This window comes from Melozone crissalis, unplaced genomic scaffold (genome assembly GCF_028551555.1).
Source record: "Melozone crissalis strain CALT ecotype California unplaced genomic scaffold, PUWL_Pcris_2 ptg000057l_1, whole genome shotgun sequence".
Lineage (NCBI taxonomy): Eukaryota > Metazoa > Chordata > Aves > Passeriformes > Passerellidae > Melozone > Melozone crissalis.
Genome location: NW_026535835.1, coordinates 11870287 through 11896252, shown reverse-complemented (window position 1 = coordinate 11896252; position 25966 = coordinate 11870287). Strand labels below are relative to the sequence as shown.

The window sequence follows — 25966 nt, the reverse complement described above, 5'->3', positions numbered from 1 at the left end:
AGCCAGCACAGGCCAGAGCTCGGCAGCCTCTGCCACACCTCGGGTGCAAGCTGCAGCTCGAGTGCGGGAGGGTCCTTGCTGGGACACTGGCACATCCCTGGGAATGGCAGGGGAGACCAGAGGTCGCAGCCTTCGGTCAAGACCACGAAGCCGCGTGTCGAGGCCGACGTGACCCGGCAGGGATCTCCGTGCGCAGCAGGAGCAGCGTGGTGAGGGGAGGAGCGCCGGGTTTGCCCCCGGAGCGGGTGGAACCGCTTGCCTGTGACTCAGACACCTTCCGTGAGCCATGTGGGGTGCAGCGAGAGCCCAGCCACACACGGCTGCCCGCCTGTTCGGGGCTTGAAGTGGCAGCAAGGAACGGGAGAGAGAGAGGGGTCTCTGCGGGTGTCCCTAAGGTGTTCCTGTGCCTCCTCCTGCTGTCTCGAGTAGGCTGAAATCCTGTGAAATCAACGAGTGCCCCATGATGTCCCTCCCTCTGCGCCGGCGCTGCCGAGGCCGCGGCACAGTCGGCACAGAGGGTGAGAGGAACCAGTGACCCGCTTTACGGGCAGCTGGGTGCAGCTCTGCTTCCCTCGGGGAGCACATCAGGTGAGTCAGCACCCAGCAGGCAGCACGGCCTCCGGGCCCGCTCGTGCTTCCTTGAAACATACCCATTCTGTGCAGAACCCCTCTGGAAAGCCTTGCCTGGCTCACATCCAAGGGTTAACCTGCTGCACAGCAGATCTTTCTCAGTCCAGACTTAACTTTCGTTTCTAAACTTAAGACTCTGCTGGCTGGAGCTTGATCCTCTAGCATAAGGAGACGTGTAGGTGTTGCTTCTACATGTCTCTTGTCACACAGTGCAGAGTTGTGCCAGCCTGCCTTCACTCAAGGAAAAGAGGGATGGAAGGTGTGAACGTATTGTATTTTTGCAAACTAGGAGCAGTATTCTGATTTCTGAAACACTAGGTAGTTTGGGGATTTTACACCACTGAGCAGTGAAAAGCAGAAGCGTGGTCCTGGCTGGTGACTTTTCCTTGCTGTGTTCAGATTTTCCTGTTTCACTTGGCTTTGCTGCTGAAGGTGTTTGCTGTTCTCCAGACTGGCGTGTGCATGGGTTGCAGTGCCAGCCTTCCTTTCAGCCAAGTTCTGTCTCCTTTCTGGCTAGCACAGCAGGAACAGAAGTTGAGTGATCCTGCCCTGCTTGGGTGGGCAGGGGCTGGGCCAGGCCTGGCTCGGGCACCTGGCAGGTCATCCTGTCTGCAGTACCAGTAGCCCCAGGTGTAGCATTTCCATGGTGGCTTGTCTGCACTCCCTCCAGATCCACACGTGTTCAGGCAGCCCAGGAGTATGGCTGTGCTGGCTGCAGGGTGTGACGAGGGGCTCTCCCCAGCCCTTTGGGCATGGTGTGGTTTTTCTGAAACCACATCTCTTGAGGCACTCTTGCATGGAGTGTTTCTTCCTCCTTTCTAGCATGACAGCAGCTTGCTGGAGCCAGAGCCAGGCCTCTCGTCTGACTTGCCCATGGCTTCATCTGTCAAAGAAATGAGCAGTGAGTGCTGGGGACATATGCACAGTGACAGGGACCATGAGCAGCAGCTGCTGAGCTGCTGAAGGCAGCCGAGGCTGCCTGAGGTAGCTCTGCTACCTGCTGCCTTCAGAATGGGTGTGCTCTCATTGCATTTTTGCCCTTTCACTGTGTCCCAAGTCAGCCCTGACAGTCATCTCTGAGGACTTGCTGTTGGCAGTCGTTGTCTGGGGCAGGGACGTGGCCCTCCGTGGGTGCTTTTGCAGGGCTTGTTGCTGCAGCCTCATGTTGTGCTCCAGAGGTGTGCAGGGGGGAATGGTGTTGCCGTCCCTTTTTGGGTTATTGTGAAGGCTGGATGCCTTCTCTGGGCTGCAGGAGCAGCTGGGGCTGCTGGAGAAGAACTGGCTGTGAGAGCTGTAGGTGCTCAAGCCACAGCACCAGTCTATGAGGTGAGGGAGGCTGAGCAGCCGCTTCCCCTGGGGTGGGGACTGGTGCCTTGCAGGAGGTGAGCGTGAGGAGCGACACCTGCCAGATGGAGCTGGCTGCAGGGCTGCAGCCTCGAGGCATTAGCCCTGTGCAGCCCTTTGGAAAGGCTGTTTCTGCTGCCTGGGAAAGCACCCCACCTGCTCCATCTGTGCTGCCTGCGAGTGGGTGCCTGAGAGCACCAAGCTGGCACTGCTGCGTGTGACCTTGGGGTGCAGCTGAGTGTGCTGGGCCAGCCCTGCTGGGAGCGCAGCCTGAGGGACGCGATGCCAGCTGCTCCTCAGCACCCACTGCCTGCGTCTGCAGGGTGAGGTGGTGTGCTTGGGGCACCGGCCTGGCACGCTGGGGGCAAGGGGTACTCTGCCATCTCCCAGAGTTGCTATCAGCAGCTCTTTCCACTCTTCTGACCTCTCCTGGCTGCCCCTTAGTCCTCTTTAGTGTGGTCCCCAGCCTGGTTCAGAGGATGTAGGCTCCTCTAGGAGACTGGCAGCTTCTTAGAGCTAATCAGGTCTCTGATGCTATCCAGCTTATTGAAAAAGAAAACAAAGCATTGCAGAGCTGTGAGGAGGGTGCAGAGAGCTCCCCGGCCCTGTGACGCATCTGTCTAAATGTTGTCACCATTTTCTTGAATAAAAGTGCTTAGGCAAAGCCTCACCCTGGCACCATGGGATCTGTGTGAAGTATTTTGGAAATGCAGAGGGTGGCCAAAGGCAGGCAGGGCTGTGGGAGCTGTGGTGTGCCTGTGGAGTAACCGGGCTGCCGCCGGCGTCTCTCTCCCTCTGCTCTCTAACGTGTTGGTGCAGAGGTTACAGCTGCCTCCAGGCCGCAAAGCACCACACACCCTTTTTTTTTTTTTTTAATTAAGAGGCTTAAGACAGCTCAGTGTGGTGTACACTGACCCATCCTTCCTGCTCTCCTTCCCTCCCCTCTCTGCACATGGTTTGTGGAAGATGCAAACACCGCAGGCAAGTGAGAGCACCCTCATTATGCGGTGAGGAAAGGGAGGGAAGGGCCTGGCACACCTCTGTCTAGTAAACAGCAAGTGCAGAATAAAGCCGTGCCTTTTAGCCCTGATTAGCTCGGGCTTTGCAGTGTCCAGGCCAGTCTCTGCAGCCCAGTGGAGAGGACCTTGTCTGAACCCCTCTGTCCTTGCCCAGAGCACCCGTCTGGCGTGGCACTGATGAATGGCAGCGGCCCGCATGACAGCCTCAAGGGCGACAAGGATGCCAAGCAGAATGGCCACGAGGAGGCTGAGCCGGGAGAAGATGGGAACGACCAGGAGGTCATCGTCATCCAGGACACGGGATTCACTGTCAAGATCTGTGCACCAGGGATAGAGCCCTTTTCCCTGCAGGTACCTGCCCTCGCCAGCTGGGGAAGGGAACAGAGGTGGGCAGTATTTGAGCCAGGTCCTTTCAGCCGGGCAGGCGGGGAAGGAGGCAGTGCCTGCAAGGCCCCTGTTCAGCCTCACAGCCTGCACAGCACCTTCAGGCTGCTCACAGCTCCCTGACCTGTCTGTCGTCTGACCAGGGCTGGGTGGGGAAGGAGGCAGCAAAGGATGGAGGGTGCAGGAGACTGCCTGGCCAGTGCCTTGAGAGAAATGAAGGAAGAAGAGACGTGAGCAAGAGGCTGCCTGGCCCAGGCCTGCCTGGGCATTGCAGGGACAGGGTTAGGGTGTTTCATTCTGGATCCCAGGTGTGGAGCAAGGGCAAGGAGCACTCACTGTGGTGTTGCTCTTTGTCCATCACAGAGGGGCTCGGCTATGGGGCTGAGCACAAGGAAAATGGCCTTCCCTCTTCTGGGCTGTTCTAAAGCAGTGTTGTGAAAACGTGATTTCTGGGCCTGAGTGAGGAAGGGAAAATCCCTTGCTTGCTCAGCAGTTAAGACATGATGCTGCTTCAGGCCAGCCTGGGTTTGGTACAGTGACAGGTGCTAACACAGCTCAGGGAGCTCAAGCCTGAAGACCAAGGGAATGATGCAGTCTCCACTTCCCTCTGCATGGAGAGCTCTGCCTCATGTCATGTGGACAGTGACGTGCTGCCAGGTCAGGATGAGCTCTGACAGGCCTGGTTCATAGTCCCATTTAGCTTGATACTTCACCAAAAACTATCTGAACGAAGTATATCTCTTAATTTTGGGGAGAGGCATATGGAATCTAAACCCAGTGGGAAGTTCTTATCTGCCCAAGACTGGCAGAGAGTGCAGCAAAATCCCATCCCCTGTGGAAATAGCTGCGTCTCAGACTGGCTTTTTGTCTCCTTTAAATCCCCCTGGCTGTTAGTTTTAATGAGCTAATAATAGCAGGCCTCGTTGTTTACAGCAGCTTATGTAAACTAGCCGAGTGCTCTGGGTTTTCAGCAGTGTCAGTGGTGCTGGAGCAGGGCAGGGAGGTGGGGGAGCAGCCCTGGTGCTCAGGGTGGGTCTGGCCTCCCCTGAGCCCTGTGGAGGTGTGGCACTGGCACAGCTCACCATGGGCAGCATCCAAGGTCTCACCACTAACGTGGTGTGAATGGGTAAGGGTAGAACCCCACTTCCCCCACCACCTGCTGCTCCTTCAGTGCCCTCTGTCGCCTCTGTCCCGTGCCAAGTGCTTGGTGCAGTGCCCGGCTGTTACATCTCGGGGTGCCAAGCCCCGTGGGGTGGAGCTCAGGTGGCTGACCCTGCCAGAGGTGACACTGCCCTACCAGCAGGAGCAGGAGAGATCTTCCTGGAAAGAGGGGTAGAGTCTGCCTTTCCAAGCCTGGAGGGAGAGGTCTGAGAGGTTTTTGATATTGCAGCTGAGGGGCAAAGTTTGGCAACAGCCTGTGGGAGGGCAAACAACAATTGTGCTCTTACCTTCTTAAGGTTTCTCCTCAAGAGATGGTGCAAGAAATCCATCAAGTTTTGATGGACCGGGAGGATACCTGCCATCGGACCTGCTTCTCCCTGCAGCTGGATGGCAACGTCCTGGATAACTTTGCTGAGCTGAAGACGATTGAAGGACTGCAGGAGGGCTCACTGCTGAAAGTGGTGGAAGGCAAGTTCCTTCCAGACATGGGAGGCAATGAGTGAGGGTTTTCTTAGGGAGTGATTTTGGCCACCTGTCAGCTCTTTCCTCTGGTTCCATTTTGAGATCTGTGTGCCAAAGGAGTAAGCAACTGTCTAATCCCAGTTTCCTTCCTCACTTTTTGGTTGTCAGAGCCGTACACGGTGCGAGAAGCCAGGATACACGTGCGCCACATTCGGGACCTTCTGAAGAGTCTGGACCCATCAGATGCTTTCAATGGTGTGGACTGTAACTCGTTGTCCTTCCTGAGTGTCTTCACTGAAGGAGACCTGGGAGGTATGGGTCAAAAAGACTTCTCTGGTGTGGTCAGTGGTTTCATTCCCTGACTCCTGGCTTAGTTAAACACGCAGTAACAATCGGCCGTCCTGTGTCATTTAGGAGTGCAGAGAATACTTGGAGTACTTCTGCATCCCTCTTGGAATGATGACTGGGGGAGGGACTGTACGCTTTTCAGAACTGACTTTGTGTCTCTGTCTGTTCTAGACAGTGGAAAAAGGAAGAAGAAAGGTACCGAAATGGAACAAATTGACTGCACCCCTCCTGAACATATCCTGCCAGGTAGCAAAGAGAGGCCCCTGTGTGCCCTTCAGCCCCAGAACAGAGACTGGAAGGTAGAGTTTTCCTGTGTCAAGCAGCTACTGGCACATTCCTCACAGCAAACTGGTGGTCAGGGATTGAAAGCTGAGCTGAAGTGGACTTTGGGATTTGCTCTGCTTGGTGCTTAACAAGTGCTGGGATAGCACTGCTTAGCCAAAAGAATAAAGTCCAGGAGCTGGTGTGCAAAACACTGGACATGGAGTCTGGACATCTGCAGAGTGTGGAAGGGCCAGGCTTGCTGGGATGGGTGGCAGAGAAGGGAAAGCAGCATTCCTCTGCAAAGTCCTGGAGACAGGATCTGCAGGTCACTACAGATTGCTCTTAGCTTTCCCATGCCCTCCCACTCGGATTCTGGTTTAGAAGCTGCCATTTGAAAACAAGTACAGCAAGAAATCCATACCCTGTGCAGCCCAAAGGCCCAGGGTGTCTGCTTTCACCCATGTCTCGTGGTGTGAAAGGCAAACTGGTGGACTGCAGAGGGCTCAGGAAGCTGTGCTTGGGATACCAGGTGTGTTTGTGAGCTCTGTTTCTGGAATCGAGCAAGGGCAGCAGGTAAAAGGGATCTGGCGTGTTCACTGAGTGCCTCTAACTCAAAGAAATGAATTCCTGCTGACAGGAGTTGCTTGTGTTGTGTTCTGCCGTAGCCTTTGCAGTGCCTGAAGGTGCTGACGATGAGCGGCTGGAACCCTCCGCCCGGGAACCGCAAGATGCACGGCGACCTCATGTACCTGTACGTGATCACGGTGGAGGATCGGCACGTCAGCATCACTGCCTCCACGCGGGGATTCTATCTGAATCAGTGAGTAACTGACGTTCTTCCTGTCCTGCCCTGCAGCAGCCAGCTGGAAAACAACTCATAAACAAACAGTTGCAGCCTTTTTTTTTCCTGTGCCAGAAACAGCCTATTTTAATTTGCTGCTCACATGGGTTTGTGGGAGTTGCTATACTGGATTGGGCTGTTCAGTTATGCCTGGTACCACTTCTCCACAGTGGCTAAATGCCTGGTGCTTTAGGGAAAGTTTAAACATCCCATAATGTCATCAGCTATTTAGAGCATTTTGAGTTGGGAGGAAATTCCTTCCTGACTATTGCAACTATCTCATTTTGCCCTGAAGCAAAAGCACAGCCTGTCAGAACTCCCTGAGCTGGGTGCAGATTTGACTACAAATAATTTCTTTTTTTGTTTTTCTAATGGTAACTGTGAGAGCTGTTGTGGCTGTGCCTGTTGGAGCAGCTGTGCTGAGGGGTTTCTCTGTTAAACAAAGGCACCTTTGGTGTGTTCAGGAAGTTCTGTGAAATCAGTCCTTCCCAGCTATAAAAATAGAAGCCTCTCTTGATCCTGGGAATGGCTGAAAAAGGTCTAAATCAAAAGACCATCAGGGACAGGTACAGGGTTACTGGCTGTGGGAGACTGGATAAGGTCCTTGCTGCCCATTTGCCTCTTTGCCCCATGGTCTCTGTCCCACAGGCAAGGGCACAGGGTGCAGCCTTTGATACTGTGCATGCATGAAGAGCTCTCAGTCATGTTCCACGTTCCTAGAGTGTGGAAGGTTTCAGGTATGACTGTTTCTTTTTTTTTCTCTTGCAGGTCTACTGCATACAACTTCAATCCCAAACCTGCAAACCCTAGTTTTCTCAGTCATTCCTTGGTGGAACTACTTAACCAGATCAGCCCTACCTTCAAAAAAAACTTCTCTGCTCTGCAGAAGAAACGGTAGCAGTGCTTCTTCTTCAGCCCAGGGTGAAGTTGGGGAGGCTCAGCTGGTTCTGGGGAGCTGGATGCCACCGGTGCAGCAGGGATTGCAGTGCCTGCTTCTCTGAGCTCATGTAGTGGTGGGTGGTTGGGACACGTCAGTGGAAGCTGCAAGGACCAGAGCACCTGACTGAACAACAGGGCAGCACTTTGAGGATCTCTCTGATCCACAAAAGAGACTGAAGCATAAATATCAGCGAAAGTAACACAAGAGGGCTTTGTATAGGCTTACGGTGGCAAGAGGTTGGTTATTTTAAACATGTTCTGTGCATGTTAATATTCTGTAATTTCCTCTGGCTCCTATAATAATAACACAACAACAAGGCATTGTTTAGTTCTCCTGTCCTTGCTGCAGGGACCATTTGTTCTGCTCCAGGACAGTGGGTCCTGTGCAAAAGCCTGTCATTCTTCAGAGTCACTTAATGAACTGCCTCGGCTCAGCAGGGTGTGGATTGATAGGCACATTGTGTGGCGTTTGGGAGCTCTGCTTCTGCTTCATTAAGGAGATGAAAGTGACACTAGATGAGGGCTGAAATTAGCAGTGGCCTCCAGCCACCACTGTGACTATCTGGCCATTTAAAAATGGCTGTACTGTGTTGCCTCTTGGGCCAGAAGTAGCTACAGATGAGCCCCAGCCCCTGCTGAGAGCACCAGATTACACGGGAGACCTTCGGCGGTACTTGGGTTTCCACTGCGCGCTGCTGTTGCATCGTGACCTGTAGGGACCAGTGTGAAAGCACAGGGAAAATTCTCTTGGAATAGAAAGGATTCCTCCTTTATAAATGTAATTGTTGTTTGTCCCAAACTAGGGTTCAGAGACACCCCTTTGAGAGGATAGCCACTCCTTTCCAAGTGTACAGCTGGACGGCCCCACAGGCAGAGCACGCCATGGACTGTGTCCGGGCAGAGGACGCCTACACCTCCAGGCTGGGCTACGAGGAGCACATACCTGGACAGGTACTGCTCTTGCTTTGCCTGATGACACTGGCAAGACTTCTGCTGCCAGCTCTGCCAGGAACAAGTTAACTTCCCGAAAGTAACCTCTGTTATTTGTGGGGGGGGTTTGATCATCCAAGGAAAACTTGCAGGAGTCCTTGTTCTTCACAGGGCCCTTGACTACAGGGGCTGTGCTGCTCAGGCTGCAGGTCCATGAGCACAGAAGTGACTGAGAGGAGCAGCTCCTGCTCGGGTGTTTATAAATTCCATGTCCCTTCTCTGAAGAGTGCCACTGCACAGGAGGCAGACCACTCCCTCGTGCCAGTCAGGCCTGGAATGGCTCTTGTGTCTCTGAGCAGACGGCTCCAAATGCTTCAGCTGCAGCTTTCTAGCACAAAGGGCTGCAGGGCAGCAGTAGCCAGCCGTGGGCAGCACGTGCCTGCAGTGTGCCCACAGCACTGGCTAATGACACCTGCACCGTGCTGCCCCTTCAGTGCCCCTGCACTGGCTGGGCTGATGCAAGATCTGTCCCAAGCTGCTGGTGAATAAAGTCCCCTCTCAAGGTGTGTTCATTCCTGCTGCTAAGTCACTTCCTCTGAGCCCCACAGCAGCCTGAATTCTTGCCCCTTCCTCTCCCTTCTCTCCCAAAATGCCTTGTGAAGCAGGAATGCTGCCTCGCCAGCCCCTTCCCACACAATGCATTGCATCCCACAAGGCTTTGCCTCCCTCTTTCAGACTAGAGACTGGAATGAGGAGCTGCAGACCACACGGGAGCTGCCACGCAAGAACCTGCCTGAGAGGCTGCTGAGAGAACGAGCCATTTTCAAGGTAACTTCAGGATATGCAGGCAGCCCCTCACACAGCCCCTTCTTTGCTGCCTGTGTTCTGGCTCCTGGGACTTGTATTGAAGTCACTAGCCAGCTCACAGCAGTAAAAGCCGTGACCCGCCTGCCTGCTGAAAGGCTGTTGGGAGGAGAGGAGCACAGGAAAAATTTGCAGGGAGCTTTCAGAGCATGGGGGCCCATCCTGACCCCGCTTTCTCTCCACGTGCCTCCAGGTTCACAGTGACTTCACTGCAGCAGCAACACGAGGTGCTATGGCTGTCATTGATGGCAATGTCATGGCCATCAACCCCAGCGAGGAGACCAAGATGCAGATGTTCATCTGGAACAACATTTTCTTCAGCCTGGGCTTTGACGTCCGTGACCACTACAAGGACTTTGGTGGAGACGTTGCTGCTTACGTGGCTCCCACCAATGATCTCAACGGTGTGCGGACCTACAACGCTGTGGATGTGGAAGGGCTGTACACGCTGGGGACTGTCGTGGTGGATTACAGAGGTTACAGGGTGACGGCTCAGTCTATTATCCCTGGCATCTTGGAGCGGGAGCAGGAACAGAGTGTCATCTATGGGTCAATAGACTTTGGCAAGACAGTTGTGTCGCACCCCAAGTACCTGGAGCTGCTGGAGAAGACCAGCAGGCCGCTGAAGATCCAGAAGCACAAAGTTCTCAACGACAAGAATGAGGAGGTGGAGCTGTGCTCCTCAGTAGAGTGCAAAGGCATTATTGGCAACGATGGGCGTCACTACATCCTGGACCTGCTACGCACTTTCCCTCCAGATCTAAACTTCCTGCCTGTTGAAGGGGAGGAGATGCCAGAGGAATGTAAGAAAATGGGGTTCCCCAAGCAGCACAGACACAAGCTTTGCTGTCTTCGTCAAGAGCTTGTTGATGCCTTTGTAGAACACAGGTGAGCAGAGCTTCTCCTTTTCTCCACATGCATCTGGTCATGGTTCAAGTCAGGACCTTGCTGCACTGTCCTGGGAGCATCCCAACAGAGCTCCCAGAAGTGAGCAGCTAATTGCCCTATGGCTTGGCTATGTAAATGCAGTTATAGGAACTTAATTAACAAGAGGTGAGAACAGTAGGGATTAGGACAGGGAGCCAGGGAAAGAGATGGTTTGTGTTTTAGTGTCCAGATCTATTGTTGTTGATTCCTGTCCAAACACCTAGAAGTTCTTTCCCTGCAGGTGTCCTTTCCACTTGAAGGCTAGGGAACGGGAAGGATTTATGCTGCTTTTTAAGGCTTTCCCAATGTCCTGAAAGTTATGTTTGTTTCTAGAGGCTGGAAAAAATCCTGTGGGCGCTGCTGTAGGTGTGTTTGTGGTGGGATGTTTGGGTCACTTGCTGCTGGCAAGGCAGGGGAGCTCAGGGAGTGGGACAAGTTCCAGACGTGTGGTGCTCTGGGATTCTGCTGGGCTGAACTGCCCTTTCCCTTTGCTGCAGGTATCTCTTATTCATGAAGCTGGCTGCACTGCAGCTGATGCAGCAGAAAGCCAACAAGCAGGAGAGCTCAGCTGCGCTGGAAAATGGAGCCTCTGCAGAGAATGGTGCCGCAGACAGCGAGAGGCCCGAGTCAGAGGATGGGAAAACGGAGGACAGCGTGACTGGGCTGGATCAGGTGAAGGAGCTGGCGGAGACCATCGCGTCCGACGACGGAACAGGTACTTCATCCTCAGCAGCAGCCCCTGCTGGGCTGGCACTGGTGGGAATGGAACAGGTACTTCATCCTCAGCAGCAGCCCCTGCTGGGCTGGCACTGGTGGGGATGGAACAGGTACTTCATCCTCAGCAGCAGCCCCTGCTGGGCTGGCACTGGTGGGGATGGAACAGGTACTTCATCCTCAGCAGCAGCCCCTGCTGGGCTGGCACTGGTGGGAGCCGCGCCAGGCTGGGAGTTGGGGTGACTGGTGGTGGTTAAACAGGACGAGCACTGGCTGCCCGTCAGTGTTGCCTGGCCTCTCTGTTAGAGCTGCTCACACCCTGATGAATGACTCACCCCTGCAGGCAGGGGGACTGAGGTGTCTGAACCCAGCAAGGCCACCAGCCCCTCAGCTCTTCCCTGGGAGCAAGAGCCCAGCCAGGCTGGCCTGTGGAGTGCAGGGCAGGGCTGGGGCCAAGCAGGAGGCCAGCAGTGCACCTTTGGGAACCCCAGGCTTGGATTTCTGAGTGCATGTGCTGGGAGGTAGGGATATCCATGGGGTTTTTGGGTCATCTTATGTTCCCTTATTCAGACTTTTCAGCCATTCTCCTTTACAATTGATTGTTTTTATAATGGGTTTCTTTAGAATGTGCCATCATTGCTGTTTTTAGTAACAAAACTTAATTTATTAGCTAGGCCTGCCATTTCCTGAACTCCACATTCATTTGTATTCTGTTTTTTTCCCGCTCCAGTGGATCCCAAAAGCAGAGAAGTGATTCGGAATGCTTGCAAGGCTGTAGGCTCCATTAGTGACACATCATTTGATATTCGGTTTAACCCAGATATTTTCTCACCAGGTACGTGTACCCAGAGCTGGGACCAGCCCTTCGGAGGGTGGCTGTGTGCAGCCAGCTGCAGATAAACACTGTGCTGTAGCCAAGACTGCTGCTGGTTTTGTTAGGCTGGGCAGGTGCAGGGCCCTCTGTGGAGCCCGGAGATGCAGAGGAGAGGAAGCAGCAATGGATTGCAGTGCTGGAGCTGCCAAGGGCAGCCAAGGGGAGCGTCTCCCACCCTCGGGGGAGGGCTCTGGGTTGTGCCAAGAATCCTCCTGTGATTCTCCAGCATCCCAGCTGTGAGACCACGTGAAAAGAAGCAGAGGGAGGGAAAAAATGAAATTTGATCCCCATGTAGTAGTTTACACAAAAAATAACACTTGTAGTTGAACGACTGATGTTAGGACCTCAGTGAAGGGCTGGGTTTGTTTTAGTAACATTTCAGTGAGCAGTCACAGTGCCCTTTTACATGCACACATCAGGCACAGGCATGAATTTCCATTACTCGGAGCCATATTTTTTATTGGGAAACTGAGAAGCTCCCAGAGTGCTTCCTGGGGTGAATACTGCGGCAGTGAGCAGGCACATTGCAGGAGAATGGCCAAACCATTGAGTTTGAGCAGCCCAGCCACTGCCTGAACACAGCAGCCAATGCTCTTCCCATCAAAACGTTTATAGTTTGAGATAAGTTTTTGAAGCATCCAGCATTCCAGGGAGACAGTTAGGTTTCTGTGAGTTGCTGTGGTTGATGTTTTCTCTTGTCCTCTCCCAGGTGTTCGCTTCCCGGAGTCGAGCAGAGAGGAGGTGCAGGATCAGAAGCAGCTGCTGAAGGACGCTGCTGCGTTCCTGCTGTCCTGCCAGATCCCAGGCTTGGTAAGGACCCAGAGCCAGCAGTGATGCTGCCCTCAGAGCTTGGCTGCTCTGAGCGAGCTGGTGTCCGCTGGGACAGCAGCTTTGCCTGAGCAGCTGCAGGCTCTGGCACTGCTGGGGGACCACCGGGAACAGCGTGAGCATTGCGTGCAAGGCACGAGGGGTTTTCCTTTGCCCATCTTACATCATGGCACGATTTTCTCACCTCAGTCCAACAAAAAAAATTTGGCACTGGCAATTAAAGCTATTGCTAAGAGTTTGGGACAATAGAGACCACATAAGCCATCCTCCCTAGCCCTGGGCATCCTTCACAGCTTATTGTTTTAGCTGACCCTGGCTGTGACTCAGTCAGTGACTAAATTTGAAGTGAACTGGGAAATTGTTTTAATTAATAGCAGTCATTAAAAACTCCTTCTGTAAGTCTTAAGCATTTTGGACATTATCCATGCACCTGGCCACATAAGAAGTCCCAGTTTCTCCCTCCCTGGGATGCTTGCTGAATTGATGGCTTATGCAGCTGTCAGAGCAGGCACTGGAACTGGCAGGGGAGAATTCATGAGCTCTACTCCAAGAGGTCCAGGAGTTGTTGGTCTTGTGTTACAAGAGGGTTTTCTTTGTTGGAAAGTTTCTTCTGAACTCTAAATCCACTAATTCTGTAGTCAGCCCAGCCTTCAGAACCAGCTATTCAGTCTTTAAACAAAAAGGAGGTGAGTGAGTCAGAAAAGGGCTTGGTGATTGTTGATTACAAGGTAGTTGATACTCCAGTATATAAACCCAAAACACTGCACAGGCCTGCGTGAGAGCAGGCTGCAGACCAGCTGCTGTAGCAGGTAGTCCTGTGCATATCAGAGAGGAGCTGGTGTTGCTCCATGACTTAAACAACTGTTTATCAGCACTGCAGCACAACTTAACATGCAAGTGCCATTTGTCCTTATCGGCTATGTGTGCACAGCTCCACGGACTCTTAACTGGAAATGGCAGTTAGTGACTGTGAGGCCCTTAAAGAAGGGTCAGCCTGCTAGTTGCACAGGTAGGAGTTGTTTTGCCTCTGCCTCTGAGAGAGTGTAGTGCTGCTCCTTCCCTGCTGAGACAGAGGAGTGAAACTGGCCCCAGTGGCAAGGACCTGGCCCAGACTGGGCTGGCTGCTGCAGGTGTCCCCCCTGCCTGTGTTACCACCGTGGTCCTGGTGTTACAGCAGGTGTTACTCACCAAAAGAGTCTTGTTTGGGGTCAGGGCCTCCTTTCAGGGCAACCCTCAGCCCCAGGTAAAGAGGTGTATGAAGTAGCATTGGGGAATGCCTGTCCTGCCTCTTGGTGTGGGTTTTTTAAAATATTTTTTTAAATGGAAGTTCTTTCCTTTGTGTTTGTCCTCAGTAACCAAAGTCTGTATGCACCCTGCAGGTGAAGGACTGCCTGGATCACACGGTGCTCCCCATGGATGGGGCCACCTTGGCTGAGGCCATGCACCAGAGGGGCATCAACATGCGTTACCTGGGCAAGGTGATCAACTTCATCACCAAGACCCCTGGCCATGCACAGCTGGATCACATCTTTGTAAGCATCAGGCTTAACATCAGACAGTTCAAACCACTCTGGCATCATTTGTCCCAAGGAGATTCCCACTTGGCCAGTTGTTCTCTCTCTGTAAAAATAAACAGCTTCAACAACAGGGGAGGAGGGAGGAGGACCTGTAAGTGGTGGTTGGGGAGGTTTTTTTCCAAATCCTTAATGGATTTCATAGTGATAGGAACTGTAAGTATCTTTTGGGGTAGAGAATTGCTTCAGGGATTCCCAAATGTAATAGTGAGTAACACAGTTGGATTTTCAGCCATGTATTTTTTAAGCCTCTAAGACACATCTGAGCTTTGGATCAAACTCTGAAGTGTTGTGAGTGTGGCTGCCCAGGAGCAGGCAGGGGCTGTGCTGTGGCAGCCCCTGAAGCACTGCTGGAGCTGTGCTGAGCTGCACCCGTGGCTTGTGGGCACAGAGGTGCCAGGGGCTCCTCACTGGCCTCCAGGAGGGCTGTCAAATGCTTTTGCAGTTCTGTGCTGCAGGGAGAATGGTGTATCTTCTGCAGATCTTGCTAAAAGACCATTTCAAAAGCCCAGTGTATTTTTCCATATTCTTGCCAATGCACTCACTCTGTTCTTTATTCCTTTGGGTAGAAAATTGGAATCAGTGAATTGATCACTCGATCAGCCAAACACATCTTCAAGACGTACCTCCAGGTATGACCTGCAATCTCACCTCTTGCCTCCCGTGTCCTCCCTAATGACTTTTTTCCACAAACAGAGCTGTTTGGGGTTCTCCTCTCATTAGGCAGTTCCTGGGGTTGCATGGCAACGAGAAGTACAAGCTCATTAGCACTGAAATAGGTACAGGCCTGTATGTAAGGGAAAACAAGTTCCCACTTGAAGAAAGCTTTCCCGGAGAGCAGTCATTCATGCTTTTCCTCCGCAGATCCTCACTCATTATGTTGGAGGCTTTTAAAAGTGAAATCACAGCTTGTTTTCCTTGTAGTACTTTTTCCTCCTAAACAGTGTTGCTTTTGCCCTTCTAAGAAGCCTTTTTAATTGACTCAACACTACATATCCTGGTAGGCTGTATTCACACACAACCTAGCAATACACCTGGCTTGGTTCCAGTGCCAAAACCTTCTCTGTCCCAGGTAGCAGCCCGAAGTGTGTATGCCTGCACTGCATTTCTGTGTGTAGGCACACCCTTAATCCTACGTTGTCTGTGCTAGTGCCACTTGGACATGCTGCCTTCCTGTCCCTGTCGTGGAAGGTGGCCCTGTTTGTGTAGGACTGGGTGTGTGTGGGGCTCGGGGCTGGAGCAGTGCTGTGGGATGGCAGATGTCTCTCCTGACTGACTCTGGTGTTTCCCTGTAGGGTGTGGAGCTGTCAGGTTTATCTGCTGCCATCAGTCACTTCCTGAATTGTTTTCTGAGCTCCTTCCCAAATCCCATTGCCCATCTTCCAGCTGATGAGCTGGTCTCCAAGAAGAGGAACAAGAAACGGAAAAACAGGAACCTTGGCAATGCTGATAACACTGCCTGGGCAAGCATGACCCCTCAGGAGCTATGGAAGAATATTTGTTCAGAAGCAAAGAACTATTTTGATTTCAGTCTTGAATGGTAAGTGGAGCAGGTGACCCTGGCTTGTCCCTGGATTCACCAAACTTCTGTACCTCTTGTTCATTAACAGGACCTCCCTTTTTTATTTGTTTTCTGTTTGCATAAAGTTAAGTCACTTGAGGGACTTAAACAGATCTTTAATGGAAAGAAATTGGGCAAAGAGTAGGAATGGGGAAGTGAGACTTTGAATCAGATGAAACCTATGATGCAAAGGCAGCCATGAAAAGCAGAAGATGTATGTAAGGGTACATAAGGGAGCAGAAGTAATATAGTCAGAAGATACTTGTCTATATCAACAGTGATTTAGGCTGAAGGGAGCTTCGGCTCCAGAAAAAAGGACAACTGCTCCTGTACATGAGCAGAGATGGCGAATAAGGAAGGGGCACGTTGGTGCTTCCAGTTTAGCACTCTCAATGAAGTGGCCCAAGAGAAAAACCAACTTTTGGCACTTGGACAATGATCGTCCCCTCGCACAGGGACTGCTCGCTCCTCACCAAGAGCTGAAGGTACTCAGCCCAAACACTGCAGTGGGCTTTGAGAACACACACAGGATTTCTGTAAAAGCACTGCTGTGCTCTGGAGGCTTTCACAGACTGTGGGCAAACTCTGCAGTGTTAGTCCTTGGTTTGTGTTAGACCTGGCTGTACAGGGACCTGCGCCTCACATACCCACAATGGAGCAATGGCCTTGAGCAGAAACTCCCCTGAGAGCTGAAGCTTGTGTGTACTTTCTGCAGTGAGAATGCTGACCAAGCAGCTGAAGTGTATAATCTACAGAAAATCACCCTGCTCCGTGAAATCTCCCTCAAAACTGGAGTCCAGGTAAGATCCACATCCTCCCTCCCTTGCTATCATGTCCTGTATGGAGGAACATGAAGAGTAAATGCAGTGTGTTTTGCAGGCACAGCACAAGCCCCAAAGGGTCTTTGTGGTGTCCATGTTGGAATACAGGTCCCAGCTCTGAGAAACAGGTTTCTGATCCCGTTCACTCTTGGAGTAATAAACTTGCTAGCATGTCCCTTGGAAGAACAGCTAGCCTCAGTATAATTGCACTGCCTTCTCACTCCTCTGTGGGCTGTGGGACAACAGCTGGAAGAGCTCTCCTGTCACGGGTTCAGTGTTGTCACCGTGGTGCCATTTTGCCATGTACAGGTGGTGGTGCACACCTACATCTGACCTTGGAGACTTCTGTCCCAGGTCGTGGTACAGGAGATGTTTTGACTGTGATTCCACATTCAGAATTTTGCCCCTTTTCTCGCCAAGTGCCTATGGCAGTGGTAACTGTGCCCTCCACTCTTTTTGGTCCCTGCAGATCCTGCTGAAGGAGTACAACTTCGACAACAGGCACAAGCCCACTTTCACAGAAGAGGATATTCTTAACATCTTCCCTGTAGTGAAGCATGTAAACCCCAAAGCCTCTGATGCTTTCCACTTCTTCCAGAGCGGGCAAGCAAAAGTTCAGCAAGGTACAGACCCCATGTGCCTCTGCCTCTCATGATGATCCCTGATAATGGGAAGAGCAGGGTATTTGGGGCATGGCCACCAGGACACTGCTGCCAAGCCTGGTGTCCAAGATCCCCTCCTGCTATAAATCCACCAGCAATGAGCAGGGATGGGTCAGGGCAGTGATATCCTGCCCTCAGGGCAGTCACCTGTGTCTGTGTATCCCACTGTTGGTCTCACTTCCTGTCTCCAGCAGAGCTAGAGGTTCTTTTATATGTACATACATATGGATATACTTTCTTTTCAGGTTTCTTGAAGGAGGGCTGTGAGCTCATCAATGAAGCCTTAAACCTGTTCAACAATGTGTATGGTGCTATGCATGTGGAAATCTGTGCCTGCCTGAGGCTGCTAGCTCGGCTCAACTATATCATGGGAGATTACTCAGAGGTAAGCAGGGGCTCTGAGGGGATCTCCTCAGTGCTCTCAGTCCTTCCCCATGCTTGCTCAAGCTCACAGCGTGGTGTGACTTGCCCTGGGTTCTCTTCTGTTCTGTTCAGGCCTTAAGCAATCAGCAGAAAGCGGTGCTAATGAGTGAGAGGGTCCTGGGCATCGAACACCCCAACACCATCCAAGAATATGTGAGTATGGGGAGCTCGGGAGCAGCAGCACCTCAGGGGTCTGGCTGCAGTCTGAGAGCCTTAGTTCATGTCTGCAGCTGGAAAGCAGTTGCATTTTCCTCTCTTCTGCAGCTTTCTTTCCAGAATTCTCCACTTCATCATCTTTTATGATCCTGCAAAGTGAAAAGCTGAGTGTGTCCTGTGTGCTCACCATTTGTCCTGCTTAACCTAGGTTTCTACTGTTTGTCTGCTGCATATTTATTTAGATATATTAATTCTCCTGGCTTCGGCCCTGGGCTATGTCAAAAATTAAAAGAGGAAAGAATCCCCTCCAAAACACAGTCAGAATATGACATACATATATAAGTCAGGTTAGAAGTATTTTGCGAGGGGTGTTAAGAGAAACTGAAATAAAACACACAGCTTCCTCAGTGCTGTGTCCTCAGGAACACCTCAGTGGGACTGTGCATCATTTCAAAGTGACTGAAGTCCTTCTTCAACCAGTGAGGAAGACTTCGTATTCATGTGCAGCTAAGGAAAGGCGTGGAGAGATTAGTTTCCTTTACATTAATGCTGGGTGCCTTCTCTTGTCCTAGATGCATCTGGCCCTGTACTGCTTTGCAAACAGCCAACTCTCCACAGCACTGAACCTGCTGTACCGTGCACGCTACCTCATGCTGTTGGTATTTGGGGAGGATCACCCAGAAATGGCACTCTTAGATGTAAGTAATTTGTTTAGGAATCTTCAAGTTCCTAATCTCTGCGAAATCTCTTGGCCTTTAAGATGCCCACATGATGGCTGTTTAAAGCAAACATTTAGGCAGTGCTTTTCCTCCCTGGCTGTTGCTGGTTGGTGCCATGAGACGAAGGAAAAAAGGAGTTTGACACTTTAGCTGGGAGGGTGAGCCTCTGTGCTGAGCTCTGCACTGGGATACTGCAGATGGTTTTGAGACATGTAATTCTTGGGAAAACTCCTTTGTTTATTGTGTTCTTGTTGCACCGGCATAAACCGGAGAGTCTGTTACCTCCCTTGTGCCTGGGTTGTTGGGGCCATGGGGGATGATGGTCCCTGTCCCGTGTTGCTGCTGCAGGGACTGGCCAGGGTCACAGCCCCTCTGGCAGTGACACACAGAGCAGGAACTGCCGTGTCAGTGTGTCTTTCCCAACGCCTGCTTGGTTCTCTGTACAGAACAACATTGGCCTGGTGCTCCATGGGGTCATGGAGTACGACCTGTCCCTGCGGTTCCTGGAGAACGCCTTGGCCATCAGCTCCAAGTACCACGGCTCCAAGTCTCTGAAGGTTGCACTGAGGTGAGGCAGGGTGGGGTGCTGGGCTGGGTCACTGCTGTCAGAGCGAGCACACTCACTGAGCACTCACATGGGAGGGTCTGGGCTTGAGAGCTGCATATTCAGTCTTGTCCCAGAGCCAAGGTCATGGTGCACTATCCAAGTTTATTTCAAAAGATGGAGATCCATTGTTCTTAAGGTTAATGGGGAGATCTGCTGTGATGCTGCTTGCTCAAAAACTCTGTCAAGATAAGCCTGGTCCCTGTGGACTCTCAATAGAAAAATGTATGTGGGAAGTAAAGGTTGGAGAGCCGGTAAGGGAATTACACTAGGAGACAGGGACAGTATGTTAAATGCTCGTGTTTAATTGTTCCAGCCCTCAGGGAGGGATCTTTGAGAATCATTTAACGTGCTTTTGTCTTTTGCCATAAAGTTCTGTATTTGAATAAAAACCCTGAGTGGTTTCTGTGTGATCCCAAGGGAGCTGGGACTGGTGACCCCTGTAGGATCTGCTCCCAGTGCCCACTGCTGCAGTGCTGGATGCCCTCTGTCCTTCAGTGCAGAACTGGTTCTGTCAGCCAGGCATGGCCCACTCCCAGTTCTTGCTGCCACATTGCAGCCATCTGTTCTCCATCAGGCTGCAAATCAACCTGATTAAACACCTGCAAGAGCCTGCCTTGTTTTCCAGTGGCTGATGAATGTGCAGGCTCCAGAGACTCTTCAGCTGTCCCTCAGTGGCACTGAGGTGCTTAGAGAGACCCGTCTCCTCCCACAGAGAAACACTGCCAAACCCAGCAATTTCTTTTTCGTTCCAGAAGCACTAAGGCCAACAGTCCAAGCCAAGTCAGCTCTCCCAGCTGGCAAGAGCCCAGAGGACTCAGGCCTGGCTCTGCCTGAGGGCTGCAGCCTTCCTCTCCAGTTAATAAATCCAGCCCCAAGGTATTCCCATGGATCTGCCTCTCCCTTCAGTTCACTGTTGTGGCCTTCTGTCCTGCACCCAGGAAAGCTGAAGATGCCCAGCTCAGTCTACCTCTGTAGGTCACTTCTCAGCATTCCAGCTAAAATCCAGCCTAATTAGTGTAGTATTTGAATCCTCAGCTGGGCTGGGAAGAAGTAACTCCCAGGGTGATGCATTCAGTCTCCTTTGACACCTGTGTTAAGACTTTCAGCCCAGACACTGATGGCATAGTCACACTCACTGCAGCACAGAAATGTTTTTTTCTTCAGAGAAGTGACTCGGCTCTTTTCCTTCCCTCAGCCACCACCTGGTTGCCCGAGTGTACGAGAGCAAAGCAGAGTTCCGGTCGGCTCTGCAGCACGAGAAAGAAGGCTACACCATCTACAAGAATCAGGTGATGAGTGGCCCCACTGTGCACTGGGGAGCTGTCACTGCAGGGCCAGAGTTGAGCAGTTCCGCTGCAAACCAGTGCCCAGCCTGGGCCTTGGGGAGGCCTTTCCTACAAACAGCTCTGAGCAGATGCCAGGGAGCGCTTGTAGGGCCAGGGCAGAATTGCTGCCCTGTGCAGTAACTGCTCACTGCTATGCCAGGAGTCTTTGCTCAGCTTCCTGCAAATGTGTCCACGCTCTACTCATGGCTGGACAAACACTTCTCCTGTGGCATGGCCCCACGTTCTGGTGGGGCTTGGAAAAAACCAGTCTCTTCTCATGTTTTGTGCCACTAGTCTTTAAATACCAGCTCCAAACTGGTTTGGTAGTGAGCTCTCAGCTGCTGAGCTCCCAGGCTGCTGCTCAGTGAAACTCCTGCCCCAGCCTGGGGCTGTCTGAGCACGTCTGTGGCTGCACGGGGTGACTCAGCTGAGCTGGCTGAGGGCACAGCCCAGTGTGGGGAATGCTGGAATACTGGTCCAGGTGGGGGGATACTGCTCCTGGAAGAAGAGCCCAGTGCAGGGAATGCTGCTCACCCAGCAAATATGCTCCCACTTGATGAAAACGTGAAGTGTTGATAAGAAGGTTCCCAGAGGAACTGTTTTACTTTTTGAATGCCAAGGCAGGTAAAATCCATTTTGCTGAGTTCCTGTAGGGATGCTGAGCTGGCAGCACCCAGGTGTGTTCCCTGGGCTGGGTCCTGCTCTCCCTTGTGATGTTGAACCTTTTCTTTGTTCCTGTTTCCCATCAGCTCGGTGAACACCATGAAAAGACCAAAGAGAGCTCTGAGTACTTGAAATACCTGACACAGCAAGCGGTCGCTCTGCAGCGCACAATGAACGAGATCTACAAGAACGGCTCCAATGCCAACATCATGCCCCTGAAGGTAACCCAGAGCTCTGGGGATGGTGCTCTGCCAGATGGAGTTGTGTCCAGCTGCTCCCGAGGGACACCGACTGTCAGGAGGGGGTGGCAGTTGTCCCTTGCTAGGGCAGTGGCTCAGACACAGGCTGGTGTCACCTGTGTGGATGGAGCACAGCATTGCAGGGTGCAGGGACAGCTCCTGGGCTGAGAGCCTGGCACGCCTGCCCACAACCCTGCCCTGCTCTGACTCACTGCCAGGCAGCAGGTTGCTCAACCCAGAAAAACTTCAGTTTCCTCATCCTCAAAAATGCTGTCATCTTTTACCAGATGCTTTGTTCTCCTTCCAGGGATGTTGTGGTTGGGGAGGCTGGGCAGGGAGCACAGAGGGGCTGTCAGGTTTACCTTACATGGAGCACCAATGACTAACCTTCCTGGGCCAAACCCAGCTGCTCCTGCCTGCCTCCAGACCTGGCAGAGTACCTGGCCTGTGCCATGGGTGCTCTCCCTGCCAGGCTGTACCCCAGCAGACTGGGAAAGAAGGTTCCAGCTGCAGGGAGGACAGAGTGGGACAATGCTCTGTGTGTGGGTGTTCTCCCTGTGGAGAACTGGCAACAGACCTGGGGAGTTCGTGGCAGTGAAGGGAGAACAAGGACCTTGAATCAAAAGTCCAGGGATTTGTGGCCAGTGAAGAGGCTCAAACCCATAAAAACATCACTAAAGGGTTTACCCTTGTTAAAATACTTAAAGAAGGGTAGAAAACCCAACACATTTTGGAACTGGCACTGTGATGTATTTAACTGAAGTCCTGCAGGGTTCAGCCGGAGCTCCCTGCAGGGACTGGTGGGAAGCTCTAGATGGTGCTTTCAGGCTTACAGGTACACAGAGGTGATAATGTAAATGATGCCGTTTTCTCAACTGTTGGTAAAGAGACATGTTTAGCAGTTCAGTGTGCTCTCTAGGTTCCTAAAACTTCTTTTCCCTTGTGATGTAGTTCACAGCTCCCAGTATGGCCAGTGTCCTGGAGCAGCTGAACATTATCAATGGAATTCTCTTCATTCCACTAAGGTACAGTGATTCTTCTGGGTTATGCCTTTAGAAATCAAATCTGCACTGCCTTGGTTCACAAAAGAGCACAAACCAGCTCCCCAGGATTGGTTTGTTTTAGCCAAGATCTCAACTGAGGCCTTGATTAGCATCATCAAGACCACTGCAAGCAGCAGGACTATTAGATGATGATGATGATTTTTTTGTTTGTTTGTTTGGTTTTTTTTAATACTTCTTGTTGAAAATTTGATTGGGATGATGGTGGAAATAGATGACCCGAGCCAAGACTGTTGTTCTAAGGCTGCACATATCATTGGTGGTAAAAATGCAGCTGGAGGCTGCCTGGCCATCAGCGAGATGAACCCCCTGCTCTGCCCCAGCCCCACTGAGAGGGCAGATCCTGGTGCCTCTTTGTTCAAACCCAGCCAGCAAACTGGGCCCTGGCTGTGCTCAGGCATGGCTGAGCTGTGGGCGAGGGAGGTGCAAGCAGTGTTCCCCCATTGAACATGCTTCACCATTCCCACACCCAGTCTCATGTCTGCTCCCCTTCCTGCTTTCCCCTTCAGCCAAAAAGACTTGGAGAACCTTAAAGCCGAGGTGCAGCGACGCCAGCAGCTCCAGGAAAGCATGAAAAGTGGGGAACAGCTGGAAGCAGAGGACAAAGCTGTGGAGGAGAAAGAGGCTGAGCCGAGCATGCCTTCTGCTGCCATCCCCTTAACACAGAGCTCTGCTTAACGTGTACCTCGCTTTAAAAAAAAAAAAGTTTAAACCACCCTTTTCTGAATCCGGCCCAGGGCCTTAGCTGCCTTCGGAGCAGCTCCTCCTTTTTGACAATGTTATTGCACTGGTACAATTAATACACAATGCAAAGAACTAATCTGAGCAATGTAATCTGTGTGCCCAAGGCTGTGTCTGCCACGCGAGGGGAAGTGGCCGGAGGCAGCACAGACCCGTCCTGGGCGCGGGGCCCTCCTGCCGTGTGTGTGTCCGTGTCGTGTGTGTGCGCAGCAGTTATTTCTACTTTGTACATATGAATTCCAAATGAACTGTCTGGAGGAATGTAACATTTCTCAGGTCATTTTTATGTTGACTAAGGACACTGCTTTGCTAAACCAGTAAAGAACCAGCCCCATCACTGCTCCACGTTCTTGCAAAACGTGGATTCCAAGCCAAAAGATTGATTTCCCCCCAGTCACTATTCAAGCTTGGGCTGAGAACAGCCATGTTTGAACAGTCACTGAGATGACTGAAGCCTGTGACATGTGGAAGTGGGGGATGTACAGCATTTTCTACATCAGGATATAGCCATGGGATCCCTTTAACCATTTTTTTCTATGTTTGGTTGACAGTTTGGCAATTCAGTGGGGTTTTGTAACATTCACATTCTAATTTTCAAGGTAAAGATATAGATAGATATATATATATAGATATATATATATATATAGATATATATTATATTCACCGTTCCACCTCTGCCTCTGCTTGCAGCTGAGTAACTTGGGATACTGTATCCAAAGAGTGAGGGCTTGATCTTTAAAAAAGCGCACAAACTTCCATTGCAGTGGAAACCCCAGTGCCTCGGTGAGGTGGGAATGCAGCAAATGAGGGCTGAGCTAAGGGGAGTGAGGAGGCTATCACAGCCCTATTTAAGGGCAGGGGAGAGGGCAGGAAAATTCAGAAATAGAGACCTGGTATCATTTGCAACAGGAGCTGTTGACACAGAGCTGAGGGCCCTGAACCTGACAGAATCACAACCAGAAAGTACCAGGTTTTGGGGAAGGGGTTTAAATAAAAACTGAAGTTCCCCCAGCACTGAAACCTCTGGCCAATCCCTTTGCCTCTGGTGTTTTTGCTCACTGGTTTTGGGACTGGCACTGGGAGCTGCCATTGCTGGCAATGGACGGTACTGAATGGCAAGTGCCACTAAAGAACTCCTCCTGTCCCCTCCCCTCCCACACACATCCCGTGGGGTTGTCACTGTCCTCCAGCAGGTCAGATGTGGCTGCTGCAAGCCCTGGGATGCCGACAGAGTTGAATGTCCCGTTTTCCAAGCAGATCAAGCTGTAGAAGAAGGTTGGGCTGGCCGCAGCTGGTGCCCAGCCTCTCCCTGCCTCGCGTTGTCTGTCCTGGATCGTGCCCCGTGCTAATCCGTGCTGCTGCTCTTACTGACCTTGGAGCCAAGTGCTGTCCCTGTGCTCTGTACCCTCGGTTTCCTGTCTGACCCTACAGGTATCTGTAACTCGGGGCTGGGCGGGGGGGAAAGGAGGGAGCAGCCTCTGAGGTGCTGGAGACATCAAAGCAGAGTCTTCACTGCAAATGAACTTGCTCCTATTAGAAAAATTCTGAATTTCCTGGAAAGCAATCAATAAATGACTACAGTGCATCTTTCCTACAAGATTTTTCTTTTACTAGTGTCTTACAGTCCATTAAAAGCTTTTTAAACTCCTAGAGGTATTTTTTTTGTTTCTTTACTGTTTGGTGCAAAGTGTTGGTACCAGCACTGCAGGCCACCACTCCTGTTCCTTTGAGCAGGAGCTGGGGGGAGAGAACAGGACCAGCTGACCCGGAGGCTTTAAAAGCTGTAAATCAGTACCAGAGTCACGACTCCAGCCCAGAGGGGGTAGGACCCTCCATTTGTGCTCCGGGAGATGAGTCACTCTGCCCTCTCATCCAGGGGAGCTGTGGGAGCAGGGACACAGCTTTGGGGATGTTGTACCCATGTGAATTGATGCTGAAAGAGACAAGTCCTGGCTACTGAGGCTCCACAGCTAAGCAGCTCCAAGGACAATGCAGGCTGGTAAGTAACTGCATTTGCCAACATCTGTCTGTACCTCACTACCTCTTTCGGGTTCTGGGGGTTCTCATTACTCTGTTCACAAGTTCTTAAAACACGAGTGTAAAAACTGATTCAAATGGGCCCTGGGACCCAGCTGAGCTGGAGGCAGGCAGGTACTCAACCTGTTCACTGAAAAATGTGCCAGTGCCCATCAGTGCTCTAGTGGGACTGGAAACACCTCAGAGCTGCTGTCAGTGCAGCACTGCTGCACGAGCAACAGCTCACCCAGCTAAGGGGGAAAATTAAATTTAACTGCCCACACTGTTCTTGCAACTCCCACCTGAACCTGCCTTGCGCTCCCTGTGAGAAGCTCACTGCTTGTGGACACACGAGGCTTGCCTTTCAACCCTCACCCCACAAACCACTTCTGTGCCACCCTGTCACCCCATCTGGGACAGCCCATGCATGCACTGGCTCTGGCAGAACGCAGACTCAGTTTTTTTCCCAAATGCAAGTGAGTCTTATCCAAATGTCAATCCCGTGTCTGTTCCCACTGCAAAGTACCACCCTACCAGCTGCTCCCACAGACCTCAGCTGGCGGGAGGGCCCTTTCATTCTCTCCCCATATCAAGCTCACAAGCACATCCGTGCTCTGCCATTATGAAGATGTGCCCATTCCAGTTCTGGCCACTGACCCATCTCTAAACGGTACTTGAGGCAATTGGGGCCAAACCACAGGGAAAAATTAAGCCAAAGCACACACAGGCACAAACGCTAAGAGCAGAAGAGATGTTACCAGAAGCACCCAGTGCCGTGCTGCCCCACAGCCAGGGCGATTGCCCCGAGGGTGGGCGGCCACGCTCAGCCCCCGGCCCCAGCACGAGCGAGGAGCAGTAAGGCAGCTCCT

General features: G+C 51.9%; 1 protein-coding gene across 2 annotated transcripts in view; it reads left to right on the top strand.

The window, feature by feature from the left end:
• Window positions 1-23347, top strand: part of CLUH (clustered mitochondria homolog) — a 31861-nt gene extending 8514 nt beyond the window's left edge. For both annotated transcript variants that reach the window (XM_054287196.1, XM_054287195.1), the window contains exons 2-26: window positions 3148-3344; window positions 4835-5006; window positions 5169-5312; window positions 5520-5647; window positions 6278-6432; window positions 7222-7347; window positions 8196-8343; window positions 9058-9150; window positions 9380-10074; window positions 10611-10828; window positions 11558-11662; window positions 12411-12511; window positions 13909-14061; window positions 14673-14735; window positions 15399-15643; window positions 16380-16464; window positions 16955-17108; window positions 17393-17532; window positions 17643-17723; window positions 18299-18424; window positions 18892-19013; window positions 20248-20341; window positions 21127-21261; window positions 22231-22304; window positions 22850-23347. In XM_054287196.1, coding sequence (XP_054143171.1) covers window positions 3148-3344; window positions 4835-5006; window positions 5169-5312; window positions 5520-5647; window positions 6278-6432; window positions 7222-7347; window positions 8196-8343; window positions 9058-9150; window positions 9380-10074; window positions 10611-10828; window positions 11558-11662; window positions 12411-12511; window positions 13909-14061; window positions 14673-14735; window positions 15399-15643; window positions 16380-16464; window positions 16955-17108; window positions 17393-17532; window positions 17643-17723; window positions 18299-18424; window positions 18892-19013; window positions 20248-20341; window positions 21127-21261; window positions 22231-22304; window positions 22850-23018 — 3923 coding nt within the window. In that variant the 3' untranslated portion in view covers window positions 23019-23347. The remainder of the gene's footprint in view (window positions 1-3147; window positions 3345-4834; window positions 5007-5168; window positions 5313-5519; window positions 5648-6277; window positions 6433-7221; window positions 7348-8195; window positions 8344-9057; window positions 9151-9379; window positions 10075-10610; window positions 10829-11557; window positions 11663-12410; window positions 12512-13908; window positions 14062-14672; window positions 14736-15398; window positions 15644-16379; window positions 16465-16954; window positions 17109-17392; window positions 17533-17642; window positions 17724-18298; window positions 18425-18891; window positions 19014-20247; window positions 20342-21126; window positions 21262-22230; window positions 22305-22849) is intronic.
• Window positions 23348-25966: the final 2619 nt, after the last annotated feature.